Source organism: Nansenia antarctica (assembly GCF_963989245.1).
Source record: "Nansenia antarctica genome assembly, chromosome: 3".
NCBI classification, from domain to species: Eukaryota; Metazoa; Chordata; class Actinopteri; order Argentiniformes; family Microstomatidae; genus Nansenia; species Nansenia antarctica.
Genome location: NC_137688.1, coordinates 58,038,806 through 58,058,629, shown reverse-complemented (window position 1 = coordinate 58,058,629; position 19,824 = coordinate 58,038,806). Strand labels below are relative to the sequence as shown.

The following is a 19,824-nucleotide window of genomic DNA, read 5'->3' as shown; positions in this document are numbered from 1 at the left end:
AAGAGCAACCCTCCTATAGGCCTAGAGCTGCCAGTTGCGGTGTCTTGTGTGACATTTCATTTAATGATCATTTAAGATTATGAGATTCTTTTTTATTGAAAGGCAGCTACAAAGTCAAACTTTTTGTTATTCTGCTGATCGTGACAAACATTTGTCATTCTGCTGATCGTGATCCTTTTTTGCTGTGCATCCGCGAATCCAGAAAGTGTCTGACTCATATTGATTTTAGTTGTCTAAAATAGAGTAGTTGCATTACTATTATACTATTTGCATCAGTCCCATATTGCTGTACATTCACTCCTAGTAGGCCACACCACTTTTAGATTAGACTAGATTCTACTTTATTTTCATTGCACAGTACAAGTATGACATATAAATAAATGAATATAAGAAGTGAAATACATGAGTATGTACAGTTATGATATGTATAGAACAAGGGCATTAGGTCTTGAGGTACAGTTAAAGTCAGAAGTTTACATACACCTAATACAGTGGGGTGCAAACATTTGGGCACCCCTGATTTAAATGTCTGTTACAATTAATCTCCAAGTGATTGAAAGCAACCTGAACACTAAATGCTACAAAGTTAAACGTGACACCTTTCTGCAAATTTTAAAGCATGGTTTCTTTTTATTTTCACTTCATTCAGAGTTTTTAAATGATAAAAAAGGAAAAGTGCCCTGTGCAAAAGTTTGGGAACCCTTTTGGATTATTCTTTATTACCTTTTGAGAAGATGATTACTAAGGCCCAGACCTAGGTGATTTACTTGTTAGGGCTTCAATGAGTCAGGTGAATATAATTCCAGGGTTGAACTATATAGTAACTCCATGCCTTCTAAAGCATCTGACTGCCGTGGCTGTTGTGTCTGGTGTTAAAAACCATGAGTTCCTCTAAACAGTTGTCCAAGGTTGTCAGAATCAAGGTAGTTCACTTCCACCATCAAGGAGAAGGCTACGGGAAAGCCTGCCCTCTCCAAGACTTCTCCATCACAGTGAAGAACTCTACTGTAACCCCCTCCATGACAGCCAGCCAAGAATCTTGGAGTGATCCTGGACAACCGACTATCCTGTGCAGAGAACATTGCAGCAACGGCTCGCTCCTGCAGATTCTTCCTTTACAACATCAGAAGGATATGACCATTCCTCACCAGAGAAGCAGCGCAACTCTTGACCCAGGCACTGGTCATCTCCCACCTTGATTACTGCAACCTACTCCTGGCTGGGCTCCCGGCCTCCGCCATCAGACCTCTGCAGCTCATCCAGAATGCTGCTGCCCGTCTGGTGTTCAACCTCCCCAAATACTCTCATGTCACCTCTCTCCTTCGCACCCTGCACTGGCTCCCGATAGCAGCTCGCATCAGATTCAAGACCCTGGTGCTTGCATACCAGGCAGCTAGAGGGACAGCCCGCGCCTACCTGAAGGAAATGGTCATCCCCCAAACTCCAGCCCGTTCACTCCGCTCCTCCACCTCGGCTGGCTGACTGGCCCCACCACCTCTACACCAACACGGCAGTCATGCAGCCCGATCACGTCTCTTCACAACACTGGCTCCCCGCTGGTGGAATGAGCTTCCCACGGCTGTCAGAACTGCAGAGTCACTACCCATCTTCCGCCGTAGACTGAAGACCCATCTCTTCAGGTTACACCTTAACTGCCCCTCCTGAGACATCGACTGCCCCCCAGCACTGCGTCTCCTGAAGACACCCACTTTTCCCCTTTACTGTGTCCCCTAAAAACTTCTATTGCCCCCCTTGTACTGTTTCTCTGTTTCTCCAGTATAGATATAGAAAAAAAGGCTAGGTTTAGAGGAAGGTGATAGAAGAAGGCTTTTCCTTCTATCAATGGCCCCGGGCCTGAGCTGGATTACTCTTCCTGCTACGACTGGTGGATTGATGATTCACTTGCTTAGTCAAATATATTGATTGTAAGTCGCTTTGGATTAAGGCATCTGCTAAATGCCAAAAATGTAAATGTAAAATATAATGCTACAAAAAACGCAACGTTTCCAGCTACCCATTTCCACTGTCAGATTCATCATCAGAAAATGGAAAATAAATGCAACAATTGAAGTCAAGGCAAGATCTGGAAGACCAAGAAAGGTTTCAGATAGAATGACCCGAGATCTGACGAGAAATGCTCAGAAGAACCCACACATCACTGCAACGAGCTGCAAAAAAGAGTAGCAGACATCGGTCTAGTTGTTCACAGGACAACAATACAGCGTACCTTTAACAACAAAGACCTACATGGCAGAGTTGCCAGAAAGAAGCCTTTCCTATGACCTCAACACAAAATTAAGCGTCTGAAGTATGCAAAAGAAAACCTTGAGAAACCTGAAGCCTATTGGAACAATAAGCTTTGGACTGACGAAACCAAAATTGAACTTTTTGGCCACAACCAAAGAAGGTATGTTTGAAGAAAAAAGGGTGAAGCATTTGTAGAGAAGAACACCATGCCAACTGTTAAGCATGTAGGTGGATCCATTATGCTTTGGGGTTGTGTAGCAGCTGGGGGCACAGGCAATATTGTGAGGGTGGAAGGAAGAATAGATTCCACCAAATATCAAGACATTTAGAGGTTAGGTGTGCTTCTTTTCACTTAGATATTAATTGTAAAGGGCATTTTGACTAGGGGTGCTCAAATCTTTGCACCCCACTGTACATTTAAACTCAGTTCTCCAGATCTGGCAGAGCAGTGACACTCAGTAATAGCAGTGTCTGTGCACCAAGTTTTGTTGACATAAATGCACAGTCCCCCGCCTCTGTTTTTACCTGAGGCCTTTGCCGTCTTTTCCGCCCATTTCCATTGCGTCCCTCTAGCTCAATCACACACTGGGATACCCTCTAGCTCAATCACACACTGGGATACCCTCTAGCTCAATCACACACTGGGATACCCTCTAGCTCAATCACACACTGGGATACCCTCTAGCTCAATCACACACTGGGATACCCTCTAGCTCAATCACACACTGGGATACCCTCTAGCTCAATCACACACTGGGATACCCTCTAGCTCAATCACACACTGGGATACCCTCTAGCTCAATCACACACTGGGATACCCTCTAGCTCAATCACACACTGGGATACCCTCTAGCTCAATCACACACTGGGATACCCTCTAGCTCAATCACACACTGGGATACCCTCTAGCTCAATCACACACTGGGATACCCTTGTTGAACCATGTTTCCGGGGGGAAGTCATCATGCTGCAGCCCATAAACCTTGTCTGTGAGTGAGATGATCCAAAGTCGTAGCTCATAAAAATTCTTCGCTAGGGAGTGTACATTGGCGAGAAAGATGCCAGGTAGCGATAGCAGATGGGGATTTCGCTGCAGACTGGCCCGGAGACCCCCGTGCCGTTCTCGTTGATGTTTACCATCACGCCGCCGGCGACCGGCAACCCCCTCCGGGGCAGTTGGAGCGCTGGTGATTTGGCGGTCTCTTGGGGAAGCTGAAGGTTGTCGAATACACAGTTTGTGCATCGAGATTCAGTATTCAGAAATGCTTGCTGGCTGTATGAAGTGTACGCAAGGTTGTACTGAGTGAAGACTTGAAACTAGTAGGCAAATAATTACTAGGCTAAATTGCATAATCTGGTGAGACACACGGCCTCGTGTTTTACACGCACCGCCCTCTTGGTCAATCCAACCACCAAACAACGTTAATGCTATTTATCATTTTCTTTCTGTTTATCATTCTGTCATTTATTTATAATGCTATTCTAAATGTTGAATCATGGTCACAGGTGCGAGATTAGGAAGGTTGTTTCATGTGAGGTGCTATGGAGTGTGACTCAGTGCAGGCAAAAATAAGCAGAACTGAGGGAGAGATCCAACTGGTCCAACAAGTAACCAACTGTGTACTAGGCACACTGTGTGGACCAAAGCCCTGGAGGACCATAGGTTAGTTAGAGTGTTAATACTGGGCCAACTGACTGGCCGTCTGACCATAGTATTGTGAGTGAGCAGGGCAAAAGTGAGCAGGCAGCTTTGGAGGAGGGCTCTTTATTTTCCCTCTCCTGCTCTTCTCCCCTCCAATGTTTAAACCACACTCTTGGCTTTCTTCTCTTCACAGGCCTGAGTCAGTCTGTCTATCGTTCCCTCTAGTCTTCTAAGCTAAGCTTTATTATGTGATTTCTTTTTCTCTCTCTCGCTCACTCACACACACACCCTCTCTATCTCTCTCTCTCTCTCTCTCTCTACTCTACTCTACTCTAGCTACAGTATCTCATCCTGTGTCAGGTGATGGGTCTCAGGTTATAGCTAGCTTTCCAATCAGAATCGGAGTGTCTGAACGCTGGCCCGGCCTGAGGACTTTTATGGCCCTAAGCAAGAATGTTATTGTGCCCCCCCCCCCCCACACACACACAGGGCACAATACAAATCTTGCTGGAAGGGGGGGGGGCATGGCAGGGGGAGCGAAGTTTTGCATTGACGGGTGCTTTATCGACGGGGGTAGCAGAGTTTTTTATTGACGGGTGGTAACTTGCTCTAGATCGACGGCAAAAGTGTGGCCCCCTTTAGCTGTTGTGGCCCTAAACAGCCGCTGTTTAAACAGCAACATGCGCTGTTTAATGCCAACGGCCGGCCCAGTCTAATCAAATGGCCGATTAAATTTCATTCAGGGCCCACTTCATTATCGCATCATGCATCTAATGCTATCAAGTTCGGAAGCACATCAGGATCCCAAAAGACAGATACATGACATGTGGTCCGTACTGGAGAGAGGGCCCCTCAACAGCTCTGCGCTGGCTGAGAGGCAGGAAGCATGGCCCTTCTGTCAGAACCCCAGGAGAGCGCCAACCAGAGCAGCAGGCTACCTCAGACTTCTACTTCCAGAGGAGCCGTGCTCAATCACTCACTCACACCTCCCCTGCCTCCTGCACTCACTCACTCACTCACTCACTCACTCACTCGCTCCCTCTGATTCGGGGCAGCACTGTAGAGCGCTTGTCTCCCAACAGAGAACAGACTTTGTGTTGTGCACTACAGATCAAGCCTAGGGTTCAACCTAAAGGTGGAGAGTAGGAAGTTGTTTTTAGTAAGTCTGTTGGTCTCTTGACTGCCTTTGTGCAGATTTCTTTCCCCAGGATGCTTTTATCGGCAGGATTACAGGGTGTTCTGGGTGTTATTAGTAACTAGCTTACTTGGAATGATTTGTTCTCTCAGCATATTTTTTCGGTTGTCCTGCAGAAATAATGACTGTTGTTCAGGCTAGGTGGGATTGGTCAGCTCATTAAAACGTGTGATGTATTGTAATAGTGGGATATTGAGGATACCTTCTGACCTCAGTCCTTATGGAGGGAGAAAACTGCATAATGCCCTACAAATAGAAACAAACATAGGTTTGTTTTTGGGCTCTACATTTTCATGTCCAAATCCGTTTCAATATCAAAGACACACCACTACGGTATGCATTACTAAATCTACAATCTTGTTCTGTATGATCTGACGGGGAGTTGTAGCAGTCAACTATATGCTACTGGGGAAAATAGATAGCATTTTGAGATATGTGACAGCAGCTGGTGAAAGCAGGAACAAGTTGGGAACCGACAAAAAAAAATCTATTTTGAAAAATTTAAATAAATGTCAACGTTGTTGAAAATCAATGACACACTCGCTAGTCAAGCCAAAATATTGCAATGCAATGGATTCAGTGAGTAATCCCCACTACTACCTAGTTAGTGTAGAGTAGTGGAGATTACCGAATCCATTGCATTGCCAACTTGTTCCCGCTTTCACCAGCTGGTTTCACTATGTAAGCTGCCATCCTGGAGACACTTGATTATGGGTTGGGGATTTAGACTCTTAGGAGTACTACCAGAGATGTAAACAAGCCCTTCTGAAACTTGTTCAGAAAGTTTTGAGGCAGCCATTTTGAAAGTGGTGCATTAGCACCGCAGAGGTGTACTTGATCTAATCCTGGCGGAGGAAGTATGTCACATCCTGTCAGCCCTCTGGAGGCTTTAGCCTGGAGGAGCACCTGACAGCCATCTGGATGCTGTTGTACTCTGTGACACACTCACACACACATACACACACGACACATGCACACACATAATGACACATGCACACAAACACAACACATGCACACACACACAGTGACAACCATGGTCAACTGAAAATCTGCTTGCATTAACAGTACACATTGGTGTTTGTGTCATGTGCATGCTGTACATAATCCAGGAGTCTAACTTTTGCCTGGCCAGAAGATCTTTTGTGTTGTAAATTACTCTTACAGCGCCCATTGTAGACGCCTGTGAAATGAAATAACTGTTTTGTGTCTTTCCAGGTGGAGTTATCAAATAGACAAATAGACTAACAGCCAGGAGCATAATTCTTTTTGTGACATTTGTTTTTTTTAGGGGGAGAGCGAGGGGTCCAACCAGTTTGAAATAGCCTTGTATGAGAACTCCTTCAACCTGTTCTGGGTCCTGGAGCAGCTCCTTCACGGTGGACCGGGACCAGACGAGGCAGGGGGGACAGGGCACCACTGTCCCCAAGAGCAGAGGGTCCTGCTCAGGCATCTGGAGCGCAGTGTACTGCTCCTCTCAGACGAGTTCCCTCTGTTTTCTCTCTACATGTGGAGGATAGGGACTCTCCTCTCCCCTTCTGACACAACTGAGACCTGAGCCCTGCCTTCTGACACAACTGAGACTTGAGCCCTGCCTTCTGACACAACTGAGACCTGAGCCCTGCCTTCTGACACAACTGAGACTTGAGCCCTGCCTTCCAAGAACCACAGCACTACACACACGCCTGTAATTCCTCCTCTAGGCTTTCCACTTCAAAGGGCTGCAGAAAATCCTCCAGTCATGCAGTTCCAATCCGCAAAGACTTGAATGACGTTGCAGGAATCAAGGACAGGACTTGACACGAATGGATAATGAGGTGGTTCCATTATTCATCGATTGCCTTATTCATCGAAGCACCTCTAAAAAGTCTAGTGTCATGGACGAGGTTTGATAAAGTACAATACTATATAACTAAAAGCCCATCATTATTCTTGTTGAAAAAGTAAGGCGATGTTCACTATGGGAACTGGCACAAGAAAATAAACAATGAATAGCATTGTATTGTGAATAAGAAGTATTGTGAATTAATTAATTCTTATTTAAAAGTTTTCCTTAAGGAGGCAATAAGCAACAGGTTTGTGCTCAGGCATAGAAGTTTTAATTTGTTGATTATTTTATCAGATGCAGTAATATATTACATATTATATGATATGATATATGATATATTACATTATAACACCAGAATTGAAAAATAAATAAACTCAAACATTATTTTATCAGATTATGTCTGTCCTTATTGTTTCATGTTCTGTCCATAATTGGTTCCAAAGGAGACTGTAATTGAATTGAATGAAATAGCTTAATCCACTACGCCAACTAAGCGCCCCATGAAATAGTTGTTTATCCAAGAAATCACACACTATCAGTTATTTATGCGCTTTTCCACAGTTGGCCCAAAATCTCTGACTTTTGTGTTTCCACCTCTGAGGCACCACCCAAAAAAACGTCCAACTCAAGATGTCATGAAAAATAATTCACCCTTCTCCTCAACGTTAAAAATATATTCACATGACCCTCCCCTTGTACTTGAAAAAAATATCCATTACCCTACCCCTCAATTAAAGAGGCCATGTAGTCTAAACCGGTATAACAGTATTGTAATACACCAATGACACCTAAGTACACCTCAATGAAGTAAATCAATATGATCATTTATTTATGTTTTAGCCAGCAGTAGCAGTGCACAAAGTTGACAGCTTCAGGCAGGTACCGATAACAGCTGAATTTTAAATGGGCATTAAACTAGCCATTTAAAATGTTGTGGTAAAATGCACCAAGAATGGGGGAGCCTGGGAGCGTAGCTCACTAAGGCGCCTGCCATGTAACCGCAGGGTCCCAGGTTTGATTCCGGCCATTGACATATCCTACATGTCTCTACTGTCTCTATCCCAATAAAAGCAGAAATGCCCTAAAAACATCTTTAAAAAAAAAAAAGGAAAAAGAAAAAATGCAGCAAGGCTGCATCTGTAAGAAAATGATCTGGTTGAAGTTATCTTGTTGTTGTTGTTGTTGTTGTTGTTGTTGTTGTTGTTGTTGTTGTTTGAGTTAGAACAGTGCATTGTCTTAATGCTCCTCTGTCTGCACTGATCTGTCTTGTATCTCGCTGTCATGGGATAGATCAAAAGTAGTCTGGCTGAAATGTGCTGCTATATCCATACCGTGATTACAATTAGGATTTTAATTAGGCCTGTGACGCAAAGGTGCTTAAAGCAGCTGTAGGAGTTATCAAGTGGGAAATAACCACTAGAACGAACCTCCAGGTCGGAGTTCCAGGTGGGGATTTAATTGTTAGCAATCACACGTGTATGCATCATGTATGGTTTTAGTTTGTTAACATTTATTACGAATTGCAAATAAAATGTCATTGGTTGAAGAGTTGTTCCCACTTCAAAAGCACTCGAACGCATTAATGTCGTTAGAGTTATGACTTCACCAACTGGGAGCTACGAGAACCAAACAAACATACCATTATCGTGGGTGGTGGGAACACAGCACACCAAAAGAAAACACTGGTGCTTAGGCCCAAAAAAGAGTCAGGAGCGTCATTGAGTGCACTCACTGCAGGGCTGGGGTTCTACATCAGAGAATGAGTCCCATCAGACTGACCTGTTAGTGCTGCATCACCCTCTCCTCCAGTCTCTTATCCTCTCAAGAGTCAGGGAGGCTACCTGGGACAACGTGCCCCCGCAGGTTATTTGTGTGTGTAATAATAGCAGAGACATTCGGACCAAAATGGTGGCAGCACTAAATAAGTTCGCCGCTGCATCATGAATTACTTCGCGCTCTCGGGGTGCTGGTTGTTGCTGATAGCCATCACTCCCATTGTTTCTGCTCTGGGTTCCTGCCTCTCCGACTGGGATCTTCTCATCTTTCATATCCTGTTGGTAGCAGGGCAGGGAGGGACACGCAAGGATGAGAAAAAAAACAGACAGCTTATACGTGCTTAGACGTCTAATGTGTCTTAGATTCTAGGGAGAGGCAAAACGTGATTCCCAAGGACGGAATTGCTCACTACTTGCAACAATGTCAGCGAATGCTGCTGCTCTTTGAATTTGTGCAGAGGCTTGTGTGTCCATTAGCACGTCAAAAGTAGACAGACCATTGCACAGGGTAGATTCATGGACCAGGTGATGCCACACATAGAGGCGCTCAATGTCAAGGTAACCGAAGCCTGGAATATGAACTCACTATCTGCAGCTATTTAAAAAAATCTATAGTAAAGAGTTTTTGTTCCTCAGAATAAAATGTACTTTTATCTCAGGAAGCTGTGCTGATAAATATGATGAATGTAGACTAGATGTGTAAAGTGCCATTGTTTACAGTCCCCATCTCTTACTGGCCAAGGTCATATCCAGCCAGTGCCTTTTAGTTTTAGATTTCCTTTTACCTCCAGGTGAATGCTATTTAGCAACTTTTTATAGTATCGACTTTCCATTGGACAGGTCCCATGGTACGGACACAAAGAGGTGCATTCACAGGTGAATGATCTCCCTGTTTATAGATCTGTGTCATGCCGTACACATACTCTCAAGAGCTTAATCTCTACATAAAAGGGACACAAACTCTCACTTAACACACATCACTTCCTGAGAGTAGTACATTTTATTCTGAGGAACAAAAACTCTTGACTCTAGATTTTTTAAATAGCTGCAGACACGTATTAATCACAACATAATGTATTTTACTATCTGAGCTGATGAAAAAGATGGTTCACACAGAAGGTGTGAAGAAAATGACTGATTCCATCAAAGTCTTAACAACAGATTTTCATCTCGTAGGAACTCGTTTTGTTGCCAAGCTGTTCCAGATTCTTCCCTTTTATTATATGAATCACACATTTTGGCAGCTGTTATATACTATAACAACAGCTGTATTTATGTAATGATTTATTGATCTGATCTCATAGCAATTACCATCTCAAGTTAAAACATTAACTAGGGGTCAGTGACAGGCTTATTATCCTAAGAAATTAAGAGCTGAACCCGAGTAGGTCAAATTCTATATATTTATTGTATGTCAGCAATACAAATATCATGAAAATACATTACATATGAAAAGGTTATAGTCCAGTATGTGTGTTTTGTGACAGTTATCCTGGGGTGTTAGGTCACTCACCTTACAGGCTCTGTGTTGTAGATCACAGGACTGACCTTGAGCCCATAGCACTGTCACTCCTGAGTTGGGGCAATGGCTCATAGTAACCGCGATAGTACAATTAATTTGACGAATCTGACCTAGCCTAGTCTTCATGTTTTTTTTTAATTGTGATAGAGATAATGACAGGAAGGATGGGTGAGAGAGAGAGAAGGGATGACATGCAGGATATGTCCGCGGCTGGAATCGAACCGGGAACCCTGCGGTTACATGGTCGACGCTTAGTCCGCTACGCCACCTAAGCGCCCCTAGTCTTCATGTTTGATAAAAAGTAATGAAACTAGTGGTGATTTATGTTTGCTTAAAGAGGCACTCTGAGCTTATTTTAGACTTGCTTTCATGATGTTCTGAAGACAACTCTTGCAGTATTAGGTCCCTCTTTGGCCTGTGAAAGCAGGGGTGATTTGGTGCTGTGGTTTTTTCAAGAGGGACTGTTTGATTTGATTTGATTTGATTTGGATCTCTTTTAGCCCTATTGGGATATTTTTCAAAGAGTCCATCCTTTTGTTATACTAAAACACACAAAGCACTTCCAGTAATGATGGAAAGGTGAGATAATAGAGGCAACAGCCATTGAGGGACCCAGCTTAGGCTTTTTTCATGACATCTCCCTGCCACACACACCTTCTCAAGGTTATACTGTCTATGCCGATCATTACAAGCCATTAGCAGTCCTGCCTGTCCTTCTTGAAATCTCCATGTCAGACGATGTCAAAGACAGGATTAAAAGTTCTCAGCACATCCATTTGTGAGGCATCTTCATCCATAAGAGAATAAAAAGGTGTCCTTGTTAAACCTTTAGAGGAGCCCTCTGAAAGAGTATTTGCTGACACGTGCATTGTGAAAATACAACAACCCCGCACTCTTGAACATTACACACAGTGTTATGAGGTGTTCAACAATGGATATGACTGCCAATAGCCTCTGGTCCTAGCATAGCATTTATTTTTCTTATGATGACTGTCTTGTAAGTCGCTTTGGATAAAGGCATCTGCCAAATGGCAAAAATGTAATGTAAATGTAATCAGTGCCCTCTCAGATGGTGTTCATAATGAATGACGCTGTATAAATTAGACCCACTGTGAATAGTGTTTTGATGTCCCCTTCTCCTCTCGCTATTTCAACTGAAAGCTCCACTGCCGCCCTCCATCTCTTACAGACATGCTCACTTTACTAGTATGTTGGAAAGAGACAGATTAGTGTAATTTATTTTGGCAAGCTGTCAATTGAGACAGATTTCTCCTCATTCATCTTAATTTGACATGTTTTTGCATTTCTGGGAGATGACAGCATTATTTGCTCCACCGCCTCATAAAGCTGAAATATTACATCTTAGTGTAAGCAGAACATACGGGAAAGGGAAGAGGAATTGCCCATAGTCAGAGCACTCAAGAGAACCTCCACGTGTCCATCAATCTTGACGTGAGAAAATGTAGGTCTTCCTTCAGCTCTCCAGACTCAACTGGTGTAATAACAGAGAGTTATAGGAGGATTTATGGGGAAGTCAACAAGACTACAAAGACTGTTGAATCCCTGTGTACAGTGGGGTGCAAAAAATGTGGGCACATTTGTCTACACAAATGTCTGTTACAATTAATCTGATTGAAAGCAACCCTGAACACTTAATGCTACAAAGTTAAACATGACACCTTTGTGCACATTTAAAAAAAGGAAAAGGGCACTGTGCAAAAGTTTGGGAACCCTTTTCGATTATTATTTGTTACCTTTTGAGAAGATGATTACTAAGGCCCAGACCAAGGTGATTTACTCGTTAGGGCTTCGATGAGTCAGGTGAATATAATTCCAGGGTTGAACTATATATTCTGAAGTAACTCCATGCCTTCTAAAGTATCCGACTGCGGTGGCTATTGTGTCTGGTGTTGAAAACTCGCAGCGTTTCAAACTACCCATTTCCACTGTCAGAAACATCATCGGAAAATGGAAAATAAATGGAACAATTCAAGTCAAGGCAAGATCTGGAAGACCAAGAATATTTTTCTGATAGAATGGCCCGAGATCTAGTGAGAAATGCTCAGAAAAACCCACACATCACTGCAAAAAAGAGTAGCAGACACCGGTCTAGTTGTTCACAGGACAACAATACAGCATACCTTAAACAACAAAGACCTACATGGCAGAGTTGCCAGAAAGAAGCCTTTCCTACGGCCTCAACACAAAATTAAGCGTATGAAGTATGTAAAAGAAAAGCTTGAGAAACCTGAAGCCTATTGGAACAATGTGTTTTGGACTGACAAAATCAAAATTTAACTTTTTGGCCACAACCAAAGAAGGTATGTTTGGAGAAAAAAGGGTGAAGCATTTGTAGAGAAGAACACCGTGCCAACTGTTAAGCATGTAGGTGGATCCATTATGCTTTGGGGTTGTGTAGCAGCGGGGGGCACAGGCAATATTGTGCGGATGGAAGGAAGAATGGATTCCACCAAATATCAAGACATTCTAGAGGCTAATGTTCGAAGGTCAGTCCAGAAATTGAAGTTGAAGAGAGGTTGGGTATTCCAGCAAGACAATGACGCTAAGCATACCACAGAATCAACCATGAAGTACCTCCGGGAAAGACGGATGATGGTTTTAGAATGTCCGTCACAGTCCCCAGACTTGAATATTATTGTGGAGAGATCTCAAACATGCCGTGCATGCAATAAGGCCGAAGAATATTTCTGAGCTAGAGGTGTCCTGCCAGGAAGAATGGGGAAAAATTCCAAAAACAAGAATTGAAAGACTCGTAACTGGCTACAGGAAGTGTTTGCAAGCTGTTATAGTTGGAGGAGTTACAAAGTACTAGCAGACAGGGTTCCCAGACTTCTGCACAAGGCCTTTTTCCTTGTTTTATTATTTTGAAACTGTAAAAAGTTTTAAAAAATGTTTTGCTTTAAATGTGATGAAATGTGTCATGTTTAACTTTGTACCATTTAGAGGTTAGGTTTGCTTCTTTTCACTTAGATATTAATTTTAAAAGGCATTTTGACTAGGGGTGCCCACATTGTTGCACCCCACTGTATACATTGAATACGAAAATGTGCTTACCAGCTTAAACTGCCACGACCCATGTCCTCACCATACAGGAACATGGGGTAGTTTGCTGTTCTTAATGGAACTAATGTTCTTATGGAGGGCCATATTATCTGCGTCACGAATATGTCTTTATCATCCGTCTCAGAGAGCTGTGCATTAGACGATGCTGTCAAGCTCTGAGTGCTGTGACATTGCCTTGAGCCTTGAAGGGTTGAGTAGTGGCAGAATATCCATGCTGGCACACACTCAGCCATTATGTGGCTGAGAGAGATCCTGATTTCATTTGTGTAAAGGTCCAATATCAGTGAAGAGCGGGATTTGAATAACGCGCTTACTCATCAGACAGAATAATCAAGGGTGTCTGTTTCTGTTTTATGTGTGGATGATTCACCAAAACCCCTAATGAAACAGTATCCTTATTAGGTTTGAGTTATGTGACATGATCTTGGTCCCCCAAAGAAAATGTGCTAAGTGCATTATTATGTTGCCAATACCTTTTTATGGTGTTGCTATGTGTTCCAAACAGCCCACACTCTTATCATTAATTAGTGGTTATTGATGCAGCACCACCAGTGTTTGGTTTGATAATTACAAACAACCCTCATCAGTCATAAATGATAACGTTGTCTAAAGGCGCCCAGGTTACAAGGAGCTGGAATTCTTCAAGAAGAACGTTCTCATTCCAAGACAGACCTCTATTTTCTCCTTGTCTCTGACACAAAATTACTTTCACTACCAGACCAACTCGGCTATAAATTACCACTTCCAGAATGTTCATGATTAGATTTTTCAATTTAGCGAGCATGACACCATATGTTGGAATTCAGTTTTAATTTATCTAAAGCAATTTTGGCTTTTGCTTCTAACGCTGAACCTGTGGGAATATCTTAATAACCAACACTGCTAAAGTGAAATGGTGAGGACAGGACACTCAGAGCCTATTGTGTTACTGGGATATGTGATATCCCTTTCTCACAAAATTCACTTGAGAGTGAAATTTCATTAGTCCCACCCACTATGTGACCTATCCATATATTTTGCAGTAAACCATCGTTGAGAAAATCTCTTCAGATTCCACTTGTTTTTTTTCCGGAACTCTGTATTGCTCTGCCCTGGTGTATTCAAGTGTTAATACATGATTGTATTAGCAGAGAACCTTCAGTAGGGCTGCGGTGTTATTACTCATCTCACTTTTATATCTCTGATTGAGGGGAAAGATACACTGAAAACCATCCAAAATGTTTGCTTCCAAAGGATGATGGAGGGACTGAGATGGCAACTCGTGACGTTAGAATTATATGGTTCTATCTCCATTTTTGTCCAAATTTAGTTTTTTACATAATCTGAACCATTAGGTGTTTATTAATGCCTGTGTGGTGTTATTTTTAAAAATGTTTACATTTTTTAGTTAGTAATTAATAAAATACAAAGGTTCCATCTCACAAAACATAATGGAATGTAAAAATGTTGACGCTCAATATCTCTGAACTACCCTAAACGGAGATAGAACCTTATAATTCCTTTTTTTTCTTTTTTTTTTCTGAGTGGGGCAGTCCCACTCATATTTTTTTTCATTTTTATTGACAGTTTCAGTGAAGATTTAGACAGAAAGGATGGGTGAGAGAGAGAGGAGGGATGACATGCAGGATATGTCCCCGGCCGGAATCGAACGCTTAACCCGCATCAACGCTTAACCCGCTACGCCACCTAAGCGCCCCTGAACCTTATAATTCTAAGCTCACGAAGTCTGTATTTGAAAAAGAGTCCTATGCCTGGGTGTATTGATTCAGCCATCAGTCAGAAACAACATTGCCACCTCCTGGCACTACCCCAGCATACTGAGGACACGTTACCACCTACATTTTGGGAGCCTCTCAGCGAGGCCAATGAGTACATTGCCTGTTTGGATCTTGAGGATGTTGTGCTCACAGTAACAATCAGGAACTTTAGGCCTATATACACTTCATTCCATCCATTATTAATGCACTCACATGCCCTACCAGCACCAGAGTACAGACCTTTATATGCAATAGGCATTTTAAGATTCCATTGGGGTAAACAGAAAGGTAATCCATGATCTACTAAGACTACCCATGGGTAATTATTTTCTCTCACATCATTATTAAGTAATGATAGTATTTATTTCACCTATTACTCAAATGTGTACCCTTCTACACAGAACAATTATTGGTGTTTTGGCTGTTGATGTCCATCAGTAAAGTATTGAATATTGATTGATCCCTAATGAAAATGTTGACATTTTCAAAATGTTGTTGAAAATGAATCTCAGGATTCCCAGGTTGAAAGTTGTAGGCTGCCATCCTGCCTACCAATGTGATCACCAATGTCAATGTCACCGGAACAAGGTTGTGTCAACTATGCATAATCACTGGACACTTCTGGGACACGGTCTTGGCCTATGTCATGTGTATCTACTGAATCGTTGCCTTGCATTAACGGTTGAAAACATCAGCAGAATTTATCGGACTAAAGAACAACAGTGCACACACATGGTGTTCCATCGTCGTCCTCTAAAAGAAACAGCTGGGCTTGTGTCAATTAAACCATTTCGGTAATTAATCCGAAAACTTTTGTCTTCAATACAACAGTGTGCATTATGTAATTGTGAAATTCCTTCAGACCATGTTTTTATAATTAGATGGATAATATGTTGTACTCCTTATTGCACCTGTTCTATAAATCCTCTTTGGAATCCCATCCCAAGGTCCACTTTCTCTGGCCCTGCTACTATTTCAGCAGGCCTCCCACAGGCCTCAGGCTCCTCCTTATAGGACTCAAAGCGGAGCGTGGACTTTCCAATCAAACTATAGCTTGAGGGGAAGAGGAGTAAACATGGTATAATTAAGAGGATTTGCATACCATTAGCATTCCTTGACAATGTCAGTAATGGCCCCAGAGGCTGCCAGAGCACTAACAATGTTCACAGATACATAAATTAGACTTCACAACAAAACAACTGTTCGGCTAGGGAACAGCGGAGAGCCAGAGAGCTGTGGCACTGAATGGGAATGGGAACCCTAAGGGGTCATGGGTTGCAGATGTACTACTTGTTCTTAATGGTTGGTCAGAATGTCTAAATGTCTATGCTTACAATAGTTTTAATTTAGAGCTATTGTTATTCACACTAAACAGGTTGTGATGTTTTCAAGCAGTAATTTGTGAGCTTAGAATTATACGGTTCTATCTCCGTTTAGGGTAGTTCAGAGATATTGAGCGTCAACGTTTTTACATTCCATTATGTTTTGTGAGATGGAACCTTTGTATTTTATGAATTACTAACTCAAAAAATGTAAACATTTTAAAAATAACACCACACAGGCATTAATAAACACCTAATGGATCAGATTATGTAAAAAACAAAATTTGGACAAAAATGGAGATAGAACCTTATAATTCTAACGTCACGAGTTGCTAAATGAGACTGCTATCCTGCTGCCAGATATGTCCACTGTGAACCGCACACAAGAAAAATAGGAATCAATAGCAGGTGGCATGTTGTCTCACACCTTTCTGGTTCAATTCACCCCTCAACTAATCTTCTTACTCTGGTCAAACAGGTTGCAAGTTCAGGTTGCTTGTTCAGTCACCAATTTTAAATGAATTGAAGTTTGACAGTAATGATTCTATCAAGGTAAATTATGTGCAGTATTAATTACAACAGGAGGCCAGACAGGTTGGTATTAATCAATCATTTTATGACATTTTTCTGTGAAAGCTGCTCCATCCGTCTCTCAGAACTGTCTTCCTTTCGCTTCTCTGACATTTTTATGAGATTAAAATCAGTGGTTGGAGCTTTGGTTGAATCAGTAATTTTCATGACACATCTTCCAGATTGACATCTCCATGTATAGATTTCCATAATAATAAAATTCTCTTCAATAAGAGATTCCAACATTGCTCTCATTGAGCAAGTGACTCCAATTATTATCATTATGATTATACAATACTGTGTATTCATCTATTCTTATTATTGATGACAGATCGGATGAGAGAGCACACATTATTTTGTGGAATAGATGTTACAGTCAATATGGTAATATATGAGAAAACACTAAACACTAAAAGTCACTAATATCTTCTTATGAAATAACATGGAAATGTATTTGTTCTGCGCACACTTAGTAAGAATCCACTCACAACTGCTATGACCAATGTCCAACATCTTTTTAAATAAACAAATTTAACTGCATTTTTACACTCCACATTGTGAGGAGGATTCTGCTCTCTTTGGTTAGTCTTGTTTACCTGTAAGTAGCTTTGACTGGTGCAAAATCAAGGTGGCAGGGTGACAGTGAACTTGGGTTGAGAGAGGGAATTGGGGTTGACACAGAGAGGAGAGGTTATCATGCTAGAATTGTGATTACTTTGGCCTGTGGGTCCTCGGGTATCACAAGCATTTGTAGAATCCATCATTGATTGGCATATCGCCTTTCAGCAAGCAAGCTGTCATCTAATTGAGATAACTTGGATCCACAATGGATCTTGGGAGGTTGCCCAGCAAATGGCCCTTCCCAGGGGTGCTAGAGGGTAAACAGATCTAGGATGGGGGGCTCTCGTTGATCAGCATGTTCTCTCTGTAGCATCAGATCCACTTACTGATTATCTCATTAGAATATTTGCTTCGTACGATGCCATCTAATTAGTTATTTGTCTCATTAGCCCCCCCCCCACACACACACACACACACACACACACACACACACACACACAGACATTTTATTTATGAGTTGCTCTCCTCTTTGTTCTGTCTCCATCTAGAGCAGCATAAATGAACAGAAAAGATTACCTTCATAAATGATGAGCCATTTGGATGACATGGACAAGAGCACTTTAAACCCTTGTTTGTTATTCCATCCTGTCTGTTAAAACCATGGTAACATGGGGGTATTTTTGTAACAATGTGCTTGAGCTGTCTTTGTTATTGTGCTGTCACATGACGTATTGAACGCCAGAGATCAGTCTCTTAAAGGTATAAACCCCCAGGAAACACTAGGAAACTGTTAATCCTGCAAACTCTCAGGTGGGCGATACAAAATTAAACATAATTTCTTGCTTTTAGCACGGCCCTGATAACTAGCTGTTGTGGTGGAATAATTTTCTATGCAATTGGAAATGAAGCAGGCTGCCTTTTGATTTAATATTTTAGATACATAAATAATTCTATAACACTGTATTAAATAAAATTACAGCATTACAGAAGAGCACCGTGAATCATGCAGTTTTCTGTTTTCAGCACATTCCAAACTGTAGATAGAATGAGATATCTCTGAAATAAAAAGTCGCCTCTCTGTAACTGCAAACTAGTAATTGCAGAGCTGCTAATGTATCACCTAATCACCAGACAGTTGAAAAACCGTCCCAATAGTTTTCTGTTCACTGAGAGGCTAATCATAAACTCCCCAAGCATTTAAATCATAACATTGGCTGTTAGAGGAGCCTCCATGCATATCATTGTGGTGGGCTGTTTCATGTGTCTCTGTAATGTGACTGATGAGGGAAATCAAAAAGCAGTCTCTCTCTCTCTCTCTCTCTCTCTCTCTCTCTCTCTCTCTCTCTCTCTCGCCGCCCGTGGACGGTCCCCGCCACCAAGGCTTGACACAAAACGCTTTGAGGGCACACCTGCCCCAGGCAGCACACAGATGAAAGCAGATGGGAAGAGCACTTTGCTCAATTGAGGCGCATACACACACAAACACTTTTAGCCACTGCAGTGTCCAGCCCACAATCAGACATCAATGCCTTTACCGCACCCCTTTCATGCTGATCCCCAGAGTCAGTTTGTCTGTCTGTCTGTCTCTCTTTTCTGCCAACTCACCACACTGACAAACACAATACTTATTTAGCAGACGCCTTTATCCAAAGCGACAAGTACATAATTACAAGTAAGTGAATCATATACATCAGTCATTATAAGAAAACATATCTATGCTAGGAGGACCAGGGGCCATTGGCAGTCACAATGCTGGAAGAAGGAAGAATTACTTTTAATTTTTTATTTACAGTAGAGAAACTGTACAAGGGGTAGTGGGGATGAAGAGGCCTTTTGACAACATTTGCGTAATTCAGCCTATAAAACGCTGAATCAAGTAAATTATTTATCAAGAACATGATAAGAAACAAGAATGAATAAATGAACAAGAAACATGAATAGCCGATTAGACAGCATGATTATTGCACAGATGTGCCATAGGCTGATCACAATAAAAGGCCACTCTAAAATGTGCAGTTTTATCACACAGCACAATGCATGTTTTGAGGGAGCGTGCAATTGGCATGAATGTCCACCAGAGTTTTTGCCCGTGAATTGAATGTTTATTTCTCTACCATAAGCCGTCTCCAAAGGCGTTTCCAAGAATTGGAATTGGAATCGGAAACAACTTTGGAGACGGCTTATGGTAGAGAAATTAACATAAATTCACCGGCAACAGCTCTGGTGGACATTTCTGGAGTCAGCATGCCAATTGCTTTGCCTTTAATTGCTGTGCCTTTGATTGCTGTGCCTTTAATGCACGGTACTGACAACATTGCAAAAAG

At 42.1% G+C, this 19,824-nt stretch overlaps 1 protein-coding gene across 1 annotated transcript in view; it reads left to right on the top strand.

Annotated features, from left to right (window-relative positions):
• Window positions 1-6,639, top strand: part of mei4 (meiosis-specific, MEI4 homolog) — a gene marked incomplete at both ends in the record, with an annotated part of 35,025 nt that extends 28,386 nt beyond the window's left edge. The window contains one exon of the mRNA XM_080527390.1: window positions 6,373-6,639. Within this exon, the coding sequence (XP_080383516.1) occupies window positions 6,373-6,639 (267 nt within the window). The remainder of the gene's footprint in view (window positions 1-6,372) is intronic.
• Window positions 6,640-19,824: the final 13,185 nt, after the last annotated feature.